This window comes from Bison bison, unplaced genomic scaffold, assembly GCF_000754665.1.
Source record: "Bison bison bison isolate TAMUID 2011002044 unplaced genomic scaffold, Bison_UMD1.0 scf7180017864484, whole genome shotgun sequence".
Lineage (NCBI taxonomy): Eukaryota > Metazoa > Chordata > Mammalia > Artiodactyla > Bovidae > Bison > Bison bison.
Window position 1 is genome coordinate 4845193 of NW_011495044.1, and position 19629 is coordinate 4864821.

At 40.3% G+C, this 19629-nt stretch overlaps 1 protein-coding gene across 1 annotated transcript in view; it reads left to right on the plus strand.

Moving 5' to 3' along the window:
- TRIT1 (tRNA isopentenyltransferase 1) overlaps window positions 1–19629 on the plus strand; it is a 44861-nt gene that overhangs the window by 12276 nt on the left and 12956 nt on the right. The window contains exons 2-3 of the mRNA XM_010862731.1: window positions 16595–16735; window positions 19416–19514. Of these exons, the coding sequence (XP_010861033.1) occupies window positions 16595–16735; window positions 19416–19514 (240 nt within the window). The remainder of the gene's footprint in view (window positions 1–16594; window positions 16736–19415; window positions 19515–19629) is intronic.

Here is a 19629-nt window from a genome sequence, read left to right on the forward strand (position 1 = left end):
TTAGAGGAGGTACTTAAATTTTTCTTATTGAGGTTAAATTAATGTAATATTAACTATTTTAAAATGAAAAATTCAGGGACTTTTCCTGGTGGTCCAGTGGTTAAGACACCACACTTCCACTGCAGAGGACACTGGTTTGATCCCACGTTGGGGAACCAAGGTCCTACATGCCTTGAGGTGCAGCCAAAAAAAAAAAATAATAATTTATTGGCACTTAATACATTCACAGTGTACCTCTATCTAGTTCTGAAACATTTCCATCACCCTGAAAGAAAACCCCATAACCATTAAGCCATTACTTTTGAGTTTCCCTTTCCCCCAGCACCGGGGAGCCACCAGTCTGCTTTTAGATCCCAGATAGATTGTATCTAGGAACAGATGGATTTTGTCTAGGAGCAGATAGATTTTATCGGTTTTGGATATTTTGTATAAATGGGATATATAACACATGACCTTCTGTCTGACTGCTTTCACTTACACTGACTGTAGCATGTGTTGGTGCTTCATTTCTTTTTATGGTTGAATAGATATCCCAGTGTATGGATAGATCACAGTTTATCCATCTACTGATGGACGTTAGCACCTTGAGGCTGTTGTGAATGCTGCTGCTGTGAACATAGGTTTACATGTTATTTGAGTATCTGTTTTAAATTATTTGGGAATATACCTAGGATTGGAGTACAATTGCTGGGTTATGTGGTAATTCTGTAGCTTTTTGAGGAATTGCCAAACTGTTTTACACAGTGGCTATATCATTTTGCATTCCCACTATCAATGTATGAAGGCCTCAGTTTCTCCACGTCTTCTCCAACACTGACCTTAAAAAAGATGGTGGCCACCCTAGTGGATCTAAAAGTAGTGTCTCACTGTGGTTTGGGTTTCCACTTCCCTAGTGACTGTTGGACATCTTTTCGTGTGTTCGTAGGCTATTCATGTATCGTCTTTGGAGAAATGTCTGTTCAGGTCCTTTGCTCATTTTTAAATTGGGTCTGTTGTTTTTTGTTTGAGTTGCACACATTACATTTTTTTCTCTTGTTATCAGTTTTTAAAAATTTTTAATTGGAGCATAATTGCTTTACAGTATTGTGTTGGCTTTTGCCATTTTTGCCACACACAACGTAAATCAGCCGTGAGTATACACACATTGCCAGACTGCTTTCAATAAAGTTTACCTGTGGTATGTCTATTTCCCCTTACCCTTGCAATTCTGTGTGTTATCCACCTTTTTCATGGTTGTCAGTCTGGTGGACAACAAATAGATTTTATTTAAATTTCATTTTGAGATAAATTGTCTTTTCAAGGGTGCCTTGCCCATTTGTCTGTTTCTTTTTTGAATTTCCTGTTCAATATCTCTTGTGCTTACTTCTATATAGTGGTTTTCATTTTTGTGTTTATTGATTTGTTCAGTCTCATGAATTGAAAATATTTTTTCAGTTGGTCATTTGTCTTTTGACTTTTATGATTTTTTTTGTATATGAAGGCTTTTAATTTGTATATTCTTGTACACTTTTTAGGAGTACAAGTGAGCTTTAACATTCTTTTAGAAAGAGTTCATGACTGAAGTTGATAATCCATTGAGCTGTTGGAATTTACAGATGTAAATAAAAGATGTTGATTCTCTAGTGTAAATGAAAATACATCCAGGGCCTCCTTGCCTTCACTCTGCCTGTTACTCTCGTCTTGGAGTCTCATGTAGATGATCCTGCATTGTCCAGGCTTACTTAGGTCTGCATACCTTTGGTTAGCTACTTTCCTTTCTCTCTCTCTTTTTTCCACATCTTGCTGCCTAGCACAATACTTGGAACAGTGGTTGTCACCTTCAGCTGTTCTTTGAAATCACCCAGAGAGCATTAAAAAAATGCTGATGCATGGGCTTATGGTAGTCAGTAGATACTGTTGATTCAGATTACGTGATTGCCTAACTTTTCAGGAGCCAGTATTCTCTCCTGACTTACAGTCCTGGTTTTTACTCTGAGGTCTTCATTGGCTCATTTATTTTACCCTGGTTGTTGTTGTTCAGTTGCTAAGTCGTGTGTGACTCTTTGTGACCCCATGGAATGTAGCCTGCCAGATTCCTCTTTCCTTGGGATTTCCCAGGCAAGAATACTGAAGTGGGTTGCCATTTCCTTCTCCAGGGGATCCTCCCAGACCAGAGATTGAACCCCAGTCTCCTGCATTGTTGGCAGGCAGATTCTTTACCACTGAGTCATTAGGGAAGCCCATTTAGCCTGGTAGGCAGTTTTATTTACTGGGAAAACTGGGTTTTAGTCCCAGCTTTGTCACTAACCACTGTATATATAACCTTGGAAAGTTCCTACTGCTCTCTAGGCTTTAATTTCCTCTTGGCTGTGTTAGGGAGGGGAAACTGATCGGATCAGATCAGGGATCGGCAAACTGTTTAAGTCCAGATAGTAAATATTTTACGCTTTGTGGGCCATACAGTATCTATTTGTCACAGTGTCTGAAACCCCTTTCAGCTCTGGTGCTCTGCAGTTCTGTTCTTTCAAACCCTAGTCAGGGATCTCACCACAAAAAGCCAAGGAAAATATAGATACCGAGTATTGTGTGTGCTGCTTACCATCTGTCTGGCACAGTTCTAAACACTTTGCATGTATTAACTCTATTCCTCAGAATAACCCAGCAAGGAGTGTAGGTGCTGTTTTTATCCCCATTTTACAGAGGCAAACTTGAGGCAAAGAGAAATTAGAGACTAAACCTGCCACATGAAGGCTACCACTGGGTGGTAGAGCCAGGTTTGAACCTGGATTTTCTGGATCCAGTGTGCTACGCTCCTCTCCCTGCCTTAGACATACACCTCCAAATAATGGAGCACCTCAGCTATTATTCTCCATCCTTAGAAGAAGTATCAGTGAAGCCGTCAAGAGTGGGCCAATCTTGAGGCTGTAAAGATGACCACAGAATAGAAGCTTTATCATTAACTCTGTTTTCTTCTCTTAAACCAGCCCTTTTGTTTCTGTCTTAGCACTATATTCATATGGCATTGTCTGTGTGTCTATTTCTAGCTTTCTGTCACACTTACTCTTTCTTTCTTTACTTTGGGCTGTGCTGGGTCTTTGTTGCCTCCTCCAGTTGCGGTGAGTGGCGCTGCTCTCTCTGGTTGCGGTGCACAGGCTTCTCTTTGGAGCGGCTTCTCTTGTTGCGGAGCTCGGGCTTGAGGTGTGCGGTCTTCAGTGGTTGCGGCACGCAGGCTCTAGAACTCGGGCTCGGTGGTTTTGGTGCACGGGCTTAGCTGCTCCACAGCGTGTGGCTCATCTTCCCGGATCAGGGATTGAACAGGTGTTCCCTGCATTGCTAGGTGGATTCCAACCGCTGGACTCCCAGGGAGGCCCTATCATGTTTCCTCTTGAAAACTTTGAAGGGGTTCAGTGTATGGTAACTGTTTTTTCCTCAGCTTCTCAAATTTAATTTCACCTCAGTAGAAATTCATTACTTCAGGCAAGCAAACAGACTAGGGTCAAATGAGGATAAAAATTCTACTGATAAGAGGCAGCAGAGGGGACTTCCCTGGCAGTCTGGTGCTTAAGACTGTGCTTCCGCTGCAGTTTGATCTCTGGTTGAGGAACTAAGATCGTGCATGCCATGTGTCATGGTCCGCCCCCCCCCCCCAAAAAGGCAGCAGAAACTGCTTGGGTTATAGGCAAAGCACCCTGCTTTAGTCCTACCTCCCCTGCCGTCAGTTATGTGGCCAGGGTTGCTCTCTGAGCCTCGTATTCTCAGTATAAAAGTTCAGGTGATTAGACTGGTTATGTTATGTCTGAATTTCCTTATATCCATGCTTCATCAGTGTTTGCAGGTGGACTTCTAAGCACCCACTGCAAAGGCTCTGCATTGCAAAATTTCTCATATTTTCACTTAAAGTATGTGCTAATTTTGCATTCTGTGTTCTGATCTCTCTGTACTTATGAGATGTCAAAATGTTTCAGATGCTTGTTGCCACCAAGTAAGATTGATTAGACATTGTATTAAAAAGCAGAGATAGCACTTTGCCGACAAAGGTCTATATAGTCAGAGCTATGGTTTTTCTAGTAGTCATGTATGGATGTGAGAATTAGACCATAAAGAAGGCTGAGCACCAAAGAATTGGTCCTTTTGAACTGTGGTGTTGGAAAAGACTCTTGAGAGGCCCTTGGACTGCAAGGAGATCAAACCAGTCAATCCTGAAAGAAATCAGGCCTGAATATTCATTGGAAGGACTGATGCTGAAGCTGAAGCTTCAATACTTTGGCCATGTGATGCAAAGAGCCGACTCATTGGAAAAGAACCTTATGCTGGGAAAGATTGAGGGCAAAAGGAGAAAGGGGGCAGCAGAGGATGAGATGGTTGGATGGCATCACTGATTCAATGGACATGAGTTTGAGCAAGCTCTGGGAGATAGTGAAGGACAGGGAAGCCTGGCGTGTTGCAGTTCATGGGGTCTCAAAGATTCGGACACGACTTAGTGACTGAATAACAACAACAACAACAACAACAAAGATAGATTTGCTGGAAGAATACATCACATACATATTATGTGTGCACTTTTAATTTGATAATCATAGTGATTCTAGTCCCTTTTTCTTTGAAGAGAGATCTCTATAGGAAAGTAAAAGCCATCCGTGGCACTATAAATTTCAAACCACTTCTATTACCAGACTGACTAAACATGTCAAGGTACTGGTTCTCCTACTTTCGAGGCATCTTAATCTGTCTGATTTATTCAGCATGTCTGCAGTTGGATCTCTGCTAAACAAAGCTAAAAGAAGTAGTTGCCTGCCGTGATGTTCTGCAGCTAATTCATTGTTTCTAATCTAGTAAAGTGTAAGTTATTTTAAAAGTTATCATTTTATTAAGAAAGAAAAGTTAGCCAAGAGACTGACCTTTTGTCTACTCTTCAACATCTCTTCAGCTGAATAACCAAATTCAAATTACTTTAATTAAAAAAGAAAATCCCCTTTCTATTGAGTGTCAACATCTCAAAAAACTTTTGTTTTCCTTTCACCCTCTGTGCCAAAACTTTTCTTGAAACTTGGGCTATTAGAACTAGAAGCGTTGCTAGATGTGAGGAACTTGAGGTTCCAGGAATAAAAACTGACTTTCCAAATTCACAAAGCTGGTTTGTGTGGAGCAGAGATTAGCAACATAGAGAAGGCAATGGCAACCCACTCCAGTATTCTTGCCTGGAAAATCCCATGGACGGAGGGGCCTGGTGGGCTGCAGTCCATGGGGTCGCTAGGAGTCGGACTCGACTGAAGCGACTTAGCAGCAGCAGCAGCAGGAAAAGAACACTGACTGTGAAGTAAGAAGACACGGATTCACAGTTTGTCTCTGCCACTAAGTAGCTGGGTGACTTTGGGCAGATTGCCTAATGTGTCTACATTTCTGTTTCCTCACTGGTGAAATGAGGCAGCGTAACTTTAGCATAAAATCTAGCACTCTATACCTCCAGCCCGGAGTATCCATTGAATATATGCCACGTATTAGACACTGTGCTACATGTTGGAACTAGAGATAAAATACAGTCTTCCCTCAGAACTTGTAGTTTAGTGGAGGAGATCGATGCATGTCTCATGTACAAGAAGTTCTGTGATAGAGGTAAATGTGGGAGCATGGAGGACAGGCACAGATTGGGGAGAACTGGGGAGAGATCTCAAAGTAGGCTTTCATCAGAGGTGATGCTAAAGAGTTTGGGGGCTCATGAGACCAGATTTTCATTTTAGAAAAATCACTGGCTACAGTGTGTACTAAATTGGAGGGGTTATACTCTAAAGGAAGGAAGATCAATGAGGAAGCTGATGGAACAGTTCAGTTGAGAAATCATAAAGCCTTCAGTTGATAATGGCAGTGGGCAATGTGATAGTGGTAAGCTTTGAGATAATTTTAGGAACTCATATGGATAGAACTTGAGGGAGATTAGAAATGAGAGAGAGAGATACTAGGATCATTTAGTTTTTACTGTGATTGGGTGGTTCACTCAGGTATGGGTAGAAAGGTAAGGAGGTCAGTTTTGGACATAGCAGGTTTCAGCGCCTGCTTGGGGTGGTGATAAAGATGATGATAGCTTTGTATTGCTGCTTCCTATAGGGTGGCCTATTCCATGTGCTTTACTGTATCATTTATTTAATTTTTACAATAATCCTTTGAGGTTAGATTTAAGGTTATCTGGCACCCCACTCCAGTACTCCTGCCTGGAAAATCCCATGGGCAGAGGAGCCTGGTAGGCTGCAGTCCATGGGGTCGCTAAGAGTCGGACACGACTGAGCGACTTCACTTTCACTTTTCACTTTCATGCATTGGAGAAGGAAATGGCAACCCACTCCAGTGTTCTTGCCTGGAGAATCCCAGGGACGGGGGAGCCTGGTGGGCTGCCGTCTATGGGGTCGCACAGAGTCGGACACGACTGAAGTGACTTAGCAGTAGCAGTTCCTTTATAAATGGGGCTTCCCTGATAGCTCAGCTAGTAAAGAATCAGCCTGCAATGCAGGAGACCCCGGTTCAATCCCAGGGTTGGGAAGATCTGCTGGAAAAGGGATAGGCTACCCACTCCAGTATTCTTGGGCTACTCTGTTGGCTCAGATGGTAAAGAATCCTCCTGCAATGCAAGAGGTCCCGGTTCAATCCCAGGGTTGGGGAGATCCCCTGGAGAAGGGAATGACTACCCACTCCAGTATTCTGACCTGGAGAATTCCATGGATTGTATAGCCCATGGGGTTGCAAAGAGTTGGACATGATTGAGTGACTTTCACTTACTTTATAAATAAGGAATGTGAGGCACAGAGAGGTTATATACCTTGGCCAAGGTTACATAGCTAGTAAGTTGTGAAGCCACGATTTAAATCCTGGCAATCAGATCTAGAGTCCTTACTGTTAACCACGTCAATACTGTATTTTATAGCTCTCACTGATGATGGAAATGTCTGTGAGGGAGTTAAATGTACATCATGAGAGAGAACTAGATTGTAGATAGGATTTTGGGAGTTAAAAACACACGCAAAAAATGGTTATAGAGGCCTTGGGGGTCTCCCAGAGAAAGTTTATAGTATAGAAATGGCAGATAGATGCTGTAAAGACTGCCATTTCTCAGTATTGTTCCCATGACAAGCTTAGTAGCTCAGTTGTGTCTGACTCTCTGTGACCCTGTGGACTATAGCCTGCCAGGCTCCTCTATGGCATTTTCCTGGCAAGAATACTGCTGAGTTGCCATTTCCTCCTCCAGGGGATCTTCTCAACCCAGGGATCGAACCCGAGTCACCTGCATTTCCTGTATTGCAGATGGATTCTTTACCGTTGAGCCACTGAGGGAGCCCCCTTTTCCCATGACAGACATTGCTAATAGATCAGTGGAAGGTCTTGTGAATAGGAAGAAAACCTGGAAGAGACAGTGCCATTTGAAGTCCCAAAGGAGGTGATTTATGAAGGAGAGTTTGGGTGTATCAGATTTTTGTATTTTCCATTATGTGTTTCGAGAGCTTAGTAGAAAAATGTTATATTTGGCAGTCAGGGTTTCCTAGTGATCTGAGTGAGTGAGATATCCACAGAGTAGTTGGGGATCAGCCAGCAGAGAAGATGGATAGATAGTTATTATAGATTAATGCATAATCCAAGATTGTGGTTTTCAAGGTAGGTATAATCCCTAGAGGCAAGAAAATGCCTTCAGAGAAAGTGAGGAAAGGATTTCAGCATATAATTTGGATTAGGAAGTAAATGAAGTCAAAAGGGGGAAGATAACTTGGAGGATGGAACCGAACTGGTTGGGGGCAGTGTTTCCCTTTGCTTGTAGACAACTGTGTTGGTGCCTCATAGCCAACCGGCCCTCAGACAGAGCTCCAGGATCTGCCCAGTGCCTCTTCTGATTAGCACACTCCTTGGAGCCACCCCACAGCATGACAGCCCCCAAAGATTGGAGCTTAAAGGAGGGGGACCTTAGGCTGTACAGATCTGGGGAGGAGTGTCTCCAAGGTGAAATTTCTCTGAATCTGGTTTCTCAACGTTGAGACTCTTGACACTTTAGGGGCTTGGTGGTTCTTTGTTGTGGAGGCAGGGGCTGTCTTGTGTATCGAAGGGTGTTTGGCAGCATCCCTGGCCTCTACCCACTAGATGGCACCCCCACCACCAATTTGTGACAACTAAAAATGTTTTTAGACGATGCCAGACATCCCCAGTTGAACAGTTCTATGAAGACTACAAGACCTTCTAGAACTAACACCCAAAAAAGATGTCCTTTTCATCATAGCGGACTGAAATGCACAAATAGGAAGTCAAGAAACACCTGGAGTAACAAGCACATTTGGCCTTGGAGTACAGAATGAAGCAGAGCAAAGGCTAGTAGAGTTTTGCCAAGAGAACGCACTGGTCATAGCAAACACCTTCTTCCAACAACACAAGAGAAGACTCTACACATGGACATCACCAGATGGCCAACACCAAAGTCAGATTGATTATATTCTTTGCAGCCAAAGATGGACAAGCTCTACACAGTCAGCAAAAACAAGACCAGGAGCTGACTGTGGCTCAGATCATGAACTCCTTATTGCCAAATTCAGACTTAAATTGAAGAAAGTAGGGAAAACCACTAGACCATTCAGGTATGACCTAAATCAAACCCCTTACAATTATACAGTGGAAGTGAGAAATAGATTTAACGGACTAGATCTGATAGACAGAGTGCCTGATGAACTGTGGTTGGAGGTTCGAGACATTGTACTAGAGACAGGGATCAAGACCATCCCCAAGAAAAAGAAATGCAGAAAAGTAAAATGGCTGTCTGAGGAGGCCCTACAAACAGCTGTGAAAAGAGAAGTGAAAAGCAAAGGAGAAAAGGAAAGTTATACCCATTTGAATGTAGAATTCCAAAGAATAGCAAGGAGAGATTGAGGACAAGGGCCTTTTCTAAGTCTTTGCACACCTAACATCTTGCAAATTATCTTGCTCATAGTGCACTCTCAGTAAATGTCTACTGAGATAAGCCAGTTTTGTTGATAATTGGATAAGTAGGTTAAACCTGCAGTTTCTTAGAGTATTTCATTTATCAGGCCTCAAAAAGAGGCCAAAGTTCCCTTAGTATTGTCAAAATCTGATTTGTGTGGAGAAGCGTTTTATCCCATCATTTCTTTTATTTATTTTTATTTAAAAATTAAAAAAAATTATATCCAGTCATTTCTGTGAGGACAGATCACAGGTGTCCAATGGGAGAATGGGAAATGGAGCAGAGTGATGTGCTGGCTTTAAAAGATAACACAGATCCCTTTAGCTCTTCTAGCACCTGGAGCTGACTGTGCTGTAGGTAGTTTCAGAGTTTCACTGAAACTATAGGTAAAGCTGGGAAATAGGCAGAATGTCAGGCAATCAGCTGCATACCTGACCTATTCTGGTGGAATGATGCTTTCCAGGCAGGTAATAAAATTATAAGCCCAGTTGTGACATTTACAGTAATATGAACCAAATGTGACATTTATAAAACTGATTGGTTTCCAGGTTTGTTTACATGTTTGTCCTTAATGCAAATATATAAAATGTTGCTCTGTTTTACTTTTTGGCCTAGCAGTATGGTTTTAATTGATAAATAATGTACACCATAAAACACACAATTCATAACTGCATAGTTCAATAAATTATCAACAAGTAAAAATACCTGTGTAACCACAACTCAGTTCAAGAAATAGAACATTACCAGCCCTCTCAATAATTTTGGAAAATGCTATATGATTCAGCAATTCTACTTCTGGGTTATATATTCAAAAGAATTGAAAAATTCAACAAATCTTTGAAAATTTTATCTTATTGCTAATATTCATTAGCTTCTCATTGTGTCTGAATTCTGTCAAGCCTTTTTAAAGTTATTGGGAAAATATACACAACAAAGAAGTTACCATTTTACCATTTCAGTGCCCCTAAGCACATTCAGATTGGTCTGCAGCCATCATCATTCACCATCTCCAGGACTTTTTTCCTCTTCCCAGATTAAAATTTTGTACCCATTATACATTGACTTCCCATTCCTCTCTGCCCCAAGCCCCTGGCAGAATGACAGGGACTGTTCTGGCAACCAGCATTCTGCTTTGTCTCAGAATTTGACGATATATCATCTAGTAATATGATATATGTCATATAATAAATGGAATCATATAGTATTTGTCCTTTTGTTCTGGCTTATTTCACTTGACATAATGTCTTTGGGGTTCACCCATGTTGGTGCTAGTGGTAAAAAACCTGCTTACCAAACCAGGAGACGTAAGAGATGCAAGTTTGGTCTCTGGGTCGGGAAGATCTCCTGGAGGAGGGCATGGCAACCCACTTTAGTCTTCTTGCCTGGAGAATCCCATGGACAGAGGAGCCTGGCGGGCTACAGTTTATAAGGTTATGAAGAGTTGGATATGACTGAAGAGACTTCACACACATGTTATAGCAAGTGTCAGAGTTTCCTTTCTTTTTAAGGCTGAATAATCTTCCCTTGTAAATAAATATAGGACACATCTTGTTTATCCATTTATCTGTGATGGACACTTGGGTTGCTTTCACCTTTTGGCTGTTGTGAAAAATGCTGCTGTAAACATGGGTGTGTGTGTGTGTGTGTATATCTGTTCAACTCCCTGCGTTCAGTTCTGTTGAGTACATACCTAAAAGTGAAATTGCTGAATCAGGCATTTCCCTGGTGGCTCAGACACTAAAGAATCTACTTGCAGTGCAGGAGACCCAGGTTCAATCCGGGTGGGGAAGATCCCCTGGAGAAGGGAATGGCTACCTACTCCAATATTCTTGCCTGGAGAATTCCTGGAAGAAGAGCCTGGTGGGCTGCCACCCGGGGTTGCAAAGAGTAGGACACGACTAAGCGACTGTCACTTTCACTTTTTTATGATATTTCCACTTTTTGAGGAACTGCCGTACTGTTTTCCATAGCTGCATCATTTTATAGTCCCACCAGCATTGTACAGGGATTCTAATTTCTTTACATCTTCACCAACTTTTTTTTTTTTTAAATAACCATCCTAATAAAGTGCATCCAGGTTTTTTGAAAGAGTCTTTTTGTTATAGAAATTTCCTTATATAAAAAAGTAGAGCAAGTAGTAGTTGAACTCCCATGTATCAGTCACCTGTGCTCAATAATTGTGAAGGCTTGGCTAGTCTTGTTCCAATGATAATCTCTTTCTCCCCCATTATTGGAACTCAGACACCAGTCATCATAAACTTTAATTAATTAATTTAAAAATCGAAGTAGTATAGTTGATTTATAATATATAAACTTTCTTTTTCTCTGTGAAAGACAAAGCATAAAACAATATTATTACTATAAATAACGTTTGTGAATTTTACTTGAGTCATAGCCATGTATTTGATTCCGTGATTCATATCTCTTGTGTCTTATTAACAGATATGTTCTCAGCATCATTCTTGCTCTTGTACAGTGCAAATATAGATATATTTTACCTATGCTTTTCATCTACCCTTGCCTTCTTGCTTGTTAACAATTTTATTCATGAGTAAAATTTTGCAGTACACAGTTACTATGATCACAAGCTGCATAGTCATTTGTAAACACAATTTTAACAGCATATCAATAACTGCCAAAAGTCATATTAGAATGGAAAAGAGTGAAGCAACATCATTATAGACATAACTTTGCTGTTGTTTAGTGCTGAGTTGTGTCTGACTCTTTTGCAACCCCATGGACTGTAACCTGCCACGCTCCTCTGTCCATGGGATTTCCCAGGCAGGAATACTGTAATGGGTTGCCATTTCTTTCTTCAGAGGATCTTCCCAACTCAGGGATCAAACCCACATCTCCTGTATTGCAGGCAAATTCTTTACTGCTGAGCCACCAGGGAAGCCCTAAACATTACCTTGAATCACTTCTAATATTCTTTTATTGAGGTATATATATTCTTATGCAAAGAGATTCAACCAGTCCATCCTAAAGGAGATCAGTCCTGAATATTCATTGGAAGGACTGATGCTGAAGCTGAAACTCCAATACTTTGGCTACCTGATGCGAAGAACTGACTCATTTGAAAAGACCTTGATGCTGGGAAGGATTGAAGGCAGGAGGAGAAGGGGACAACAGAGGATGAGATGGTTGGATGGCATCACCGACTCAATGGACATGAGTTTGAGTAAATTCCAGGAGTTGGTGATGGACAGGGAGGCCTGGCGTGCTGCAGTTCATGGGGTTGCAGAGTCGGACACAACTGAGCGACTGAACTGATATATTCTCATACAACATACATATTAGTTCCAGTTAAACAATGTAATGATTTGATGTTTGTGTATATTGTGAAATGATCACCATGACAAATGTAGTTAACATCTGTCACCATTCATAGTTAGATTATTTTTCTTGGGATGAACCTTTAAAATTTACTGTTTTGTGTGTGTGTGTGTGTGTGTGTAAGTCACTCAGTCATGTCCAACTCTTTGTGACTCCATGGACTGTAGCCTCCAGGCTCCTCTGTCTATGGAATTCTCCAGGCAAGAATATTGGAGTGGGTTTCCATTTCCTTCTTCAGAGGATCTTTCTGACCCAGGGATCTAGCCTGGGTCTCCTGCATTGGCAGGCAGATTCTTTACCATCTGAGCCACCAGGGACGCCAAAATTTACTCTTAGCAAGTTGTTAATATGCAGTAGTAGTTATTATTAACTATGCTGTACATTACATCCTCATGACTTACTTATTTTATAACTGGAAGTTTGTATATTTTGACTATCTTCACCCATTTTGCCCACCCCATACCCCTGCCTCTGGCAACCACTAATCCTTTATCTACGCAGCTTCAATTTCTCTTTTTTTTAAAGATGTATGCTTTCATTTACAGTACTTTAATATACTGTATACCTCAGTATGTTACATACTGCTATGTAGAAACACCGTTCAGTTCAGTTCAGTCGCTCAGTTGTGTCCGACTCTTTTCGACCCCATGAATCGCAGCACACCAGGCCTCCCTGTCCATCACCAACTCCTGGAGTTCACTCAGACTCACGTCCATCGAGTCAGTGATGCCATCCAGCCATCTCATCCTCTGTCGTCCCCTTTTCCTCCTGCCCCCAATCCCTCCCAGCATCAGTCTTTTCCAATGAGTCAGCTCTTTGCATGAGATGGCCAAAGTACTGGAGTTTCAGCTTTAGCATCATTCCTTCCCAAGAAATCCCACGGCTGATCCCCTTCAGAATGGACTGGTTGGATCTCCTTGCAGTCCAAGGGACTCTCAAGAGTCTTCTCCAACACCACAGTTCAAAAGCATCAATTCTTCGGTGCTCAGCCTTCTTCACAGTCCAACTCTCACATCCATACATGACTACAGGAAAAACCATAGCCTTGACTAGACGGACCTTTGTTGGCAAAGTAATGTCTCTGCTTTTGAATATGCCATCTAGGTTGGTCATAACTTTCCTTCCAAGGAGTAAGCGTCTTTTAATTTCATGGCTGCAGTCACCATCTGCAGTAATTTTGGAGCCCCAAAAAATAAAGTCTGACACCGTTTCCACTGTTTCCCCATCTATTTCCCATGAAGTGGTGGGACCAGATGCCATGATCTTCGTTTTCTGAATGTTGAGCTTTAAGCCAACTTCTTCACTCTCCTCTTTCACTTTCATCCAGAGGCTTTTTAGTTCCTCTTCACTTTCTTCCATAAGGGTGGTGTCATCTGCATATGTGAGGTTATTGATATTTCTCCCGGCAATCTTGATTCCAGCTTGTGTTTCTTCCAGTCCAGTGTTTCTCATGAAGTTTCTGCATAGAAGTTAAATAAGCAGGGTGACAATATACAGCCCTGATGTACTCCTTTTTCTATTTGGAACCAGTCTGTGGTTCCATGTCCAGTTCTAACTGTTGCTTCCTGACCTGCATACAGATTTCTCAAGAGGCAGGTCAGGTGGTCTGGTATTCCCATCTCTTTCAGAATTTTCCACAGTTTATTGTGATCCACACAGTCAAAAGCTTTGGCATAGTCAATAAAGCAGAAATAGATGTTTTTCTGGAACTCTCTTGCTTTTTCCACGATCCAGCGGATGTTGGCAATTATTATTCAGTAAAAAATATAATAAAAATTCTATATTTTTATACTATAAAAGCATATTATACCTAAATGTTAACAGTAATTCTTTTTTCAGATACCTTGTTTGTATCACCCATATCTTTATGCTCAGTTTCTTTTAATCTGCTGGTACAGGAGACAAAGGATTACTAACAAGTTGCTCAAAGATAACAATTTACATTGGTAACTAAGATTCCGTTACAGTTTTTAGTTTGTTAACTCTGTGAGCAAGAACTCTGGTTATTTAAAACTATTCTTCCTGATATTTGTTGGCTTTTGTGTATATACCATAAATAGTACAATAGGTAGCCACTGCCTTCAGCAAATAAGGTGAGTTTAATTCTGGGATTGATTTATATATGTGTGTTTGTTAAAATTGGCTGTTTTAAGGGGCTCCAGAAAATATACCTAAAAGCAGAATATAGGATGAAAATGTATCTACAAATTTATCTACATATCTGATAGAATGTGCTGGTAGAGACTGTGTTTACATTTTGGCCTTTTTGGAGGTAAGGGCTGGTAATTATACATTTGCAGCTGTGCATTTCCTTAATGTTAATCTCAGTGTTAAAAATGAGAATCTACTTATAGTCAGAAGTCCTCTACTGGCAAAATCAAGTTGTGTAAATTCTTTTAACATTGGGTCGTTTGAAATCTAAACTACAGCAGAGCCAATTAAAGGCTGTGGGAAAAGGAGAGGAACAAACAATTATTCATTCTTTTTCCCTCCTATAGTTTTCTTATCTTGCACAGCAGATCCCAGTATATGCTACTGCACTTTATAACTTTTGCAGGAAGTCTTGTTCAAGATACAAAGAAAAGAGCTCCCTACAATTTAAGATTCCGTCAGTGCTCAGGTGTAAGAACGTCATTCTGTTGTCAGGCACAGATAAACGGGTGAAAGGCAGAGCTAGTTCTTTCTCTATGGCTCTGTTTATATGTTTTCTTGTGCTGTTTTACTGATTAACCATTTTCTTTTTGTTTGAAGATAGTTTATATCCTTGTTCGTTATGTAACCTCAGTAGCTAAGAGCACAGAGGCTTCAGAGTGATAGTGACACTGAAGTTATTGTCCATTCTCCTTCTGTTGTTGTAGTAGTATATAGATGGTAGTAATATAATGACCTTTATATGGAATTTTCAGCTGGTAAAGAATCCACCTGCAGTGCAGGAGACCCCGATTTGATTCCTGGTTCGGGAAGTTCCCTTGGAGAAGGGATAGGTTACCCATTCCAGGATTCTTGGGCTTCCCTGGTGGCTCAGATGGTAAAGAATCCACCCGCAATGCGGGAGACTTGGGTTTGATCCCTGGGTTGGGATGATCCCCTGGAGAAGGGCATGGCAACCCACTCCAGTATTTTTGCCTCAAGAATCCCCATGGACAGAGGAGCCTGGCGGGCTACAGTCCACAGGGTTACAAAGGGTCAGACACGACTGAGCAACTAAACACAGGCAAAAACTAAGTAAGTATTAACTCATTTAATTTACACAACAACCGTGTAAGATAGATATTATTATCCTCATTTTACTGCTGAAGCATTAAGGCACACAGAGATTTGTAAACTGACTACTCCAAGTACAAATAACTAGTAAGTGGCAGAGTTAGGAATTGATCTGAGGCAGCCTGGCGCCAGGGTCCTTCCTCCTTAACCATTATACTTTATTGTTGTACTTACTTGACACCCATTTAAGTAAAGGGAAATGTGAGATAAAAAACGTTCTTAACATCTTTGTGGGCTCTATGGAACTTATTATTTGTTCATTCAGTGCTCCCTGTAGAATCAGTGATTACAGAGAGAACATTTAATCTAAAGCATTCATCCCTATATTCAAACTAGTATTTTCAGATCTGTTCTCCATCTGAGACCTTGCATTTAGAAAAAGTACACTTGAACTTTTTAGTTGAATTGGCAGATCAAGAGCTTACAGACAGGATATTGCCTCTGAGTATTTAGATTGTATTTGCTGACCTCCTGAAGCAGTAATTTGGCACAGTGTTTCTGCTAAGAGTTCAGCAGTATTAGGGGTTTTGACTTCAAAGTGTGTATATGTGCGTTTTATATATATCTTTGTAGATAGACCACTTCTCCACAAATGGAGCCAGTCTCACACAAATTCTGAAAATCTTTCAGAGCCATTTAAATCCAAAAAATATCTAAGCATTTGAAGTAGAACTATGTGCAACACAGCATGTTACCTTTCTGGAGACTTGTGATAAGTAGAGTAAATAAAGCAACCTGCCCACTTTTAAAGGCTCGGAGTTCAGGCCGAAGAACCTCCAGTTAATCTTACAGAGTTAGTTCTTATTTGGGCACCGATTTACATATACTTTTTATCTTTAAGTTTAAGTTAGTAACCACTATTTGATTAAAAAAAAAGTGTTCTGATTTCTTCTGCATCTTTTGTTTTGGATTATGTGCATCTGGCTGCGCTCTGGTTAGAAGACATTTCCTCTGGTGATTGGGTCAGTCAAGTGTTTGGCTGCAGCGAGCAATAGATCATCAATCATTTCTGCCCATAAGGTGTGCATCTTATGGAATACATGACTTTCACGCTAATTTTCTTTCCCCTAGGTTTATGAAGGTCTCGACATCATCACCAATAAAGTTTCTGCCCAAGAGCAGAGGCTGTGCCAGCACCACATGATCAGCTTTGTGGATCCTCTTGTGACGAATTACACAGTGGTGGACTTCAGGAACAAAGCAACTGCTCTGATATCCTTCAGGGAGACAGCAGCTAGGCTTGGTGGCTGCATGGCAGTCCAAGCCAAGAAAGAACTTTTCTTTGTACTGACAGTTTCTCCTGAGCAGAGATACCCAAGACAACAGCAGCATCCCCATTAGAACTCTTTGGATTGAAAGATACAGTGTCCTTGCTGCTGAATCTTGCCCTCAGACTGCAGGGTCAGCATCACTTAGGAGCTTACAGAAGTGCTGGATTTGGGCCTCATTCTAGACCTACTGAATCAGAGTCTGCATTTAACTAGAGTCCCAAGTGATTCATAGGCGTATTAAAATTTGGAAAGTACTGTTTTAGTGGAGAGAACACTGACTTAGGAACCAGAAAATCTGTGTCCTAGTTTTAGAACTACCTCTTTTGACCATATAAATGTCATTTCATTGGGTAAAGTATTTACCCACTGAGCTTGTTTCCCATCCTTTAAATGGGGACAAGAAATTAATTTAGAAATATAATGGGATTATAGTAGGAAAAAATAATTCTGGGTAACACTAAAGAAATTTTGGAAAAAAGAACAACATGGAGGGCTGCCCTTATATTTTAATGTCCAAACTGCCTTTACTATATGGACTGCTATACATTAAAACATATTGAAAAGTCATAATAATTGTTATAGCATGAAAATTATATAATACTAGACAAATTTATAGCACAGATAAGAAAAGCCAGATACAACTTGAAGTTGTATGTATGTATGTATATATGTATGTATTTTATGATCAAGGTGGCGTTTCAAAACAATGAAGAAATAATGCAGTAGTTATTAATTTTTCCTGGGGCAGTTAATTTTTTTTTTAAGTGAAATCAGGTCCTTATTATATGTGATATAAGTTCCAGATGGATTTCAGAGTTAAATAAATGTCTTTTTTTTTTCTAATGAAACTTTAAAACAAATGAAATAACATGCAATTGAGTAGTTATGTGAGATTAGAGTAGGGAAGGACTTTGTAGATACAGTCTTTTTTAAAAATTTTTTTAATTAATTTTTTTCTTTTTTATTGTGTTAAAATGTACATAAAATTTATCATTTATAAGTGTACAGTTCAGTGGTCTTAAGTATATTCACATTGAGCAGCTGTCACTACCATCTATGCCCATAATAGTCTTTTTTTTTTTTTTTTTTAAGGAAAATAGCTAGATTTGGATATATTCTTGTATTACCAATACAAGAATTTATTGGTAAGAATACTAGCTTCCCTGGTGGCTCAGACAGTAAAGAATCTACTTGCAATGCAGGAGACCCAGGATCGATCCCTGGGTTGGGAAGATCCCCTGGAGAAGGAAATGGCAACCCACTTCAGTACTCTTGCCTAGAGAATTCCATGAAGAGAGGAACCTGGAGGGCCATAGTACATGGGTCACAAAGAGTCGGACGTGACCGAGTGACTTACACTAGCCACTAGCCATTGGTAAGGGTGTATTTCAACTATTTCAGTTCCTAGGTTTCTATCCTAAAGAAACCTTGCCACAAGTATACCAGGAGATAAGTGATAGATCTCATTTTAACAACATTATTGCTCTTAACAGCAAAAACATATAAATACCCAAGTTCCTACTTAGAGAAGAATATATAAAATGTGCCTTGTTTATTTAAGTACTGTATCAGCAGTGAAAATGATGAAGTTGTAGTTCCATGCATTATGGAGGAAGAATCTTATACTTAATTAAAGGGGGGACATACAATTTGTTTCTCTTTTTAAAAAATGGACATATTTCTTATAATCCTTGACTGGTAACATCTTTCTCCCCACCCTACCCCAACCTCTTGTAGAGGGTTTCTGATAGAAAAGAGGTCATCTCTCTGTGCCCACAGAGTGGCTGGCAAGGGGAAGAAATGTATAAATGAGTCTTTATCTAGGTTGAAAGTCTCTTTATCAGATACCCTCAGAAGCACAGTTCCTCTTAAAGTAGATATTATCTGTTTAACAGAGATTCTAAAGAGAAGAATTCCAAGTAGCAGGGGTATGAGAACAATAATGACAAGTAAATTGAGTGCTTACTCAGTAGGAAAAAGTATTTCAGCATTGTCTTAGGGGTTTTATTTGCATTGTCACATGTAATGCTCATAAGAACTCAGGAGAATTTTATAGGTAAGAAAGCTGGAGCTTAGATAGCTTGAATGACTTGCCGAGTGTTGGAGCTGGTAATTGAAATCTGTTTGTCTTTACATCCTGTGCTTCCCAGGTCATCTGGTAGAGTTTCAAGTGTGAAATATATACTACTACCCCAGAATGGTGAAGACTGACTGAGTCTAAGAACCATGGCTTAGAGCTACCAGCTCATAATTTGCCTTAGAAGGCAAAGTCACATAATGGATGTCATTTTCGTGGCTTCCTGAGCAGCTAACACTTGGTTCTGTGAGAGTTCTTTAGGCTTGTGCTTGTTAAGCTGATTTGGAATACTAAGCAAGCTTTGAATTTGAGTAGCAAGGCTTAGAAAGTTCTAGAACTGGAAGGAATTACCATCATGCATCTGTCTCTGGTTTATGCAAATCTCTCCAGAACTGATAGGAAATGATTCTGAGAACTCGTGAGAAACAGGGAAGACTAGTATCAAAAATATGACGAATGTGGTTTCTTACTTATCTCCTACTTCCAAGTGAGTTAGCATTTTCTTCTTAATAGTAAATATTTTGATGTCTTTCTTAACGTTCACATTGAAGATATATTTGCCCGAGATAAAATTCCTATTGTCGTGGGAGGAACCAATTATTACATCGAATCTCTGCTCTGGAAAGTTCTTGTCAATGCTAAGGTATGTTTAGTTCCCTTATAGTTCAGTGAGGAAATGGGTTCTTCTTTCTTGCCAGCTGATTTTAGTGGGAGGAAAGTTGACTCTTGCCTATTTTTTATACTCAGCAACTGTACTA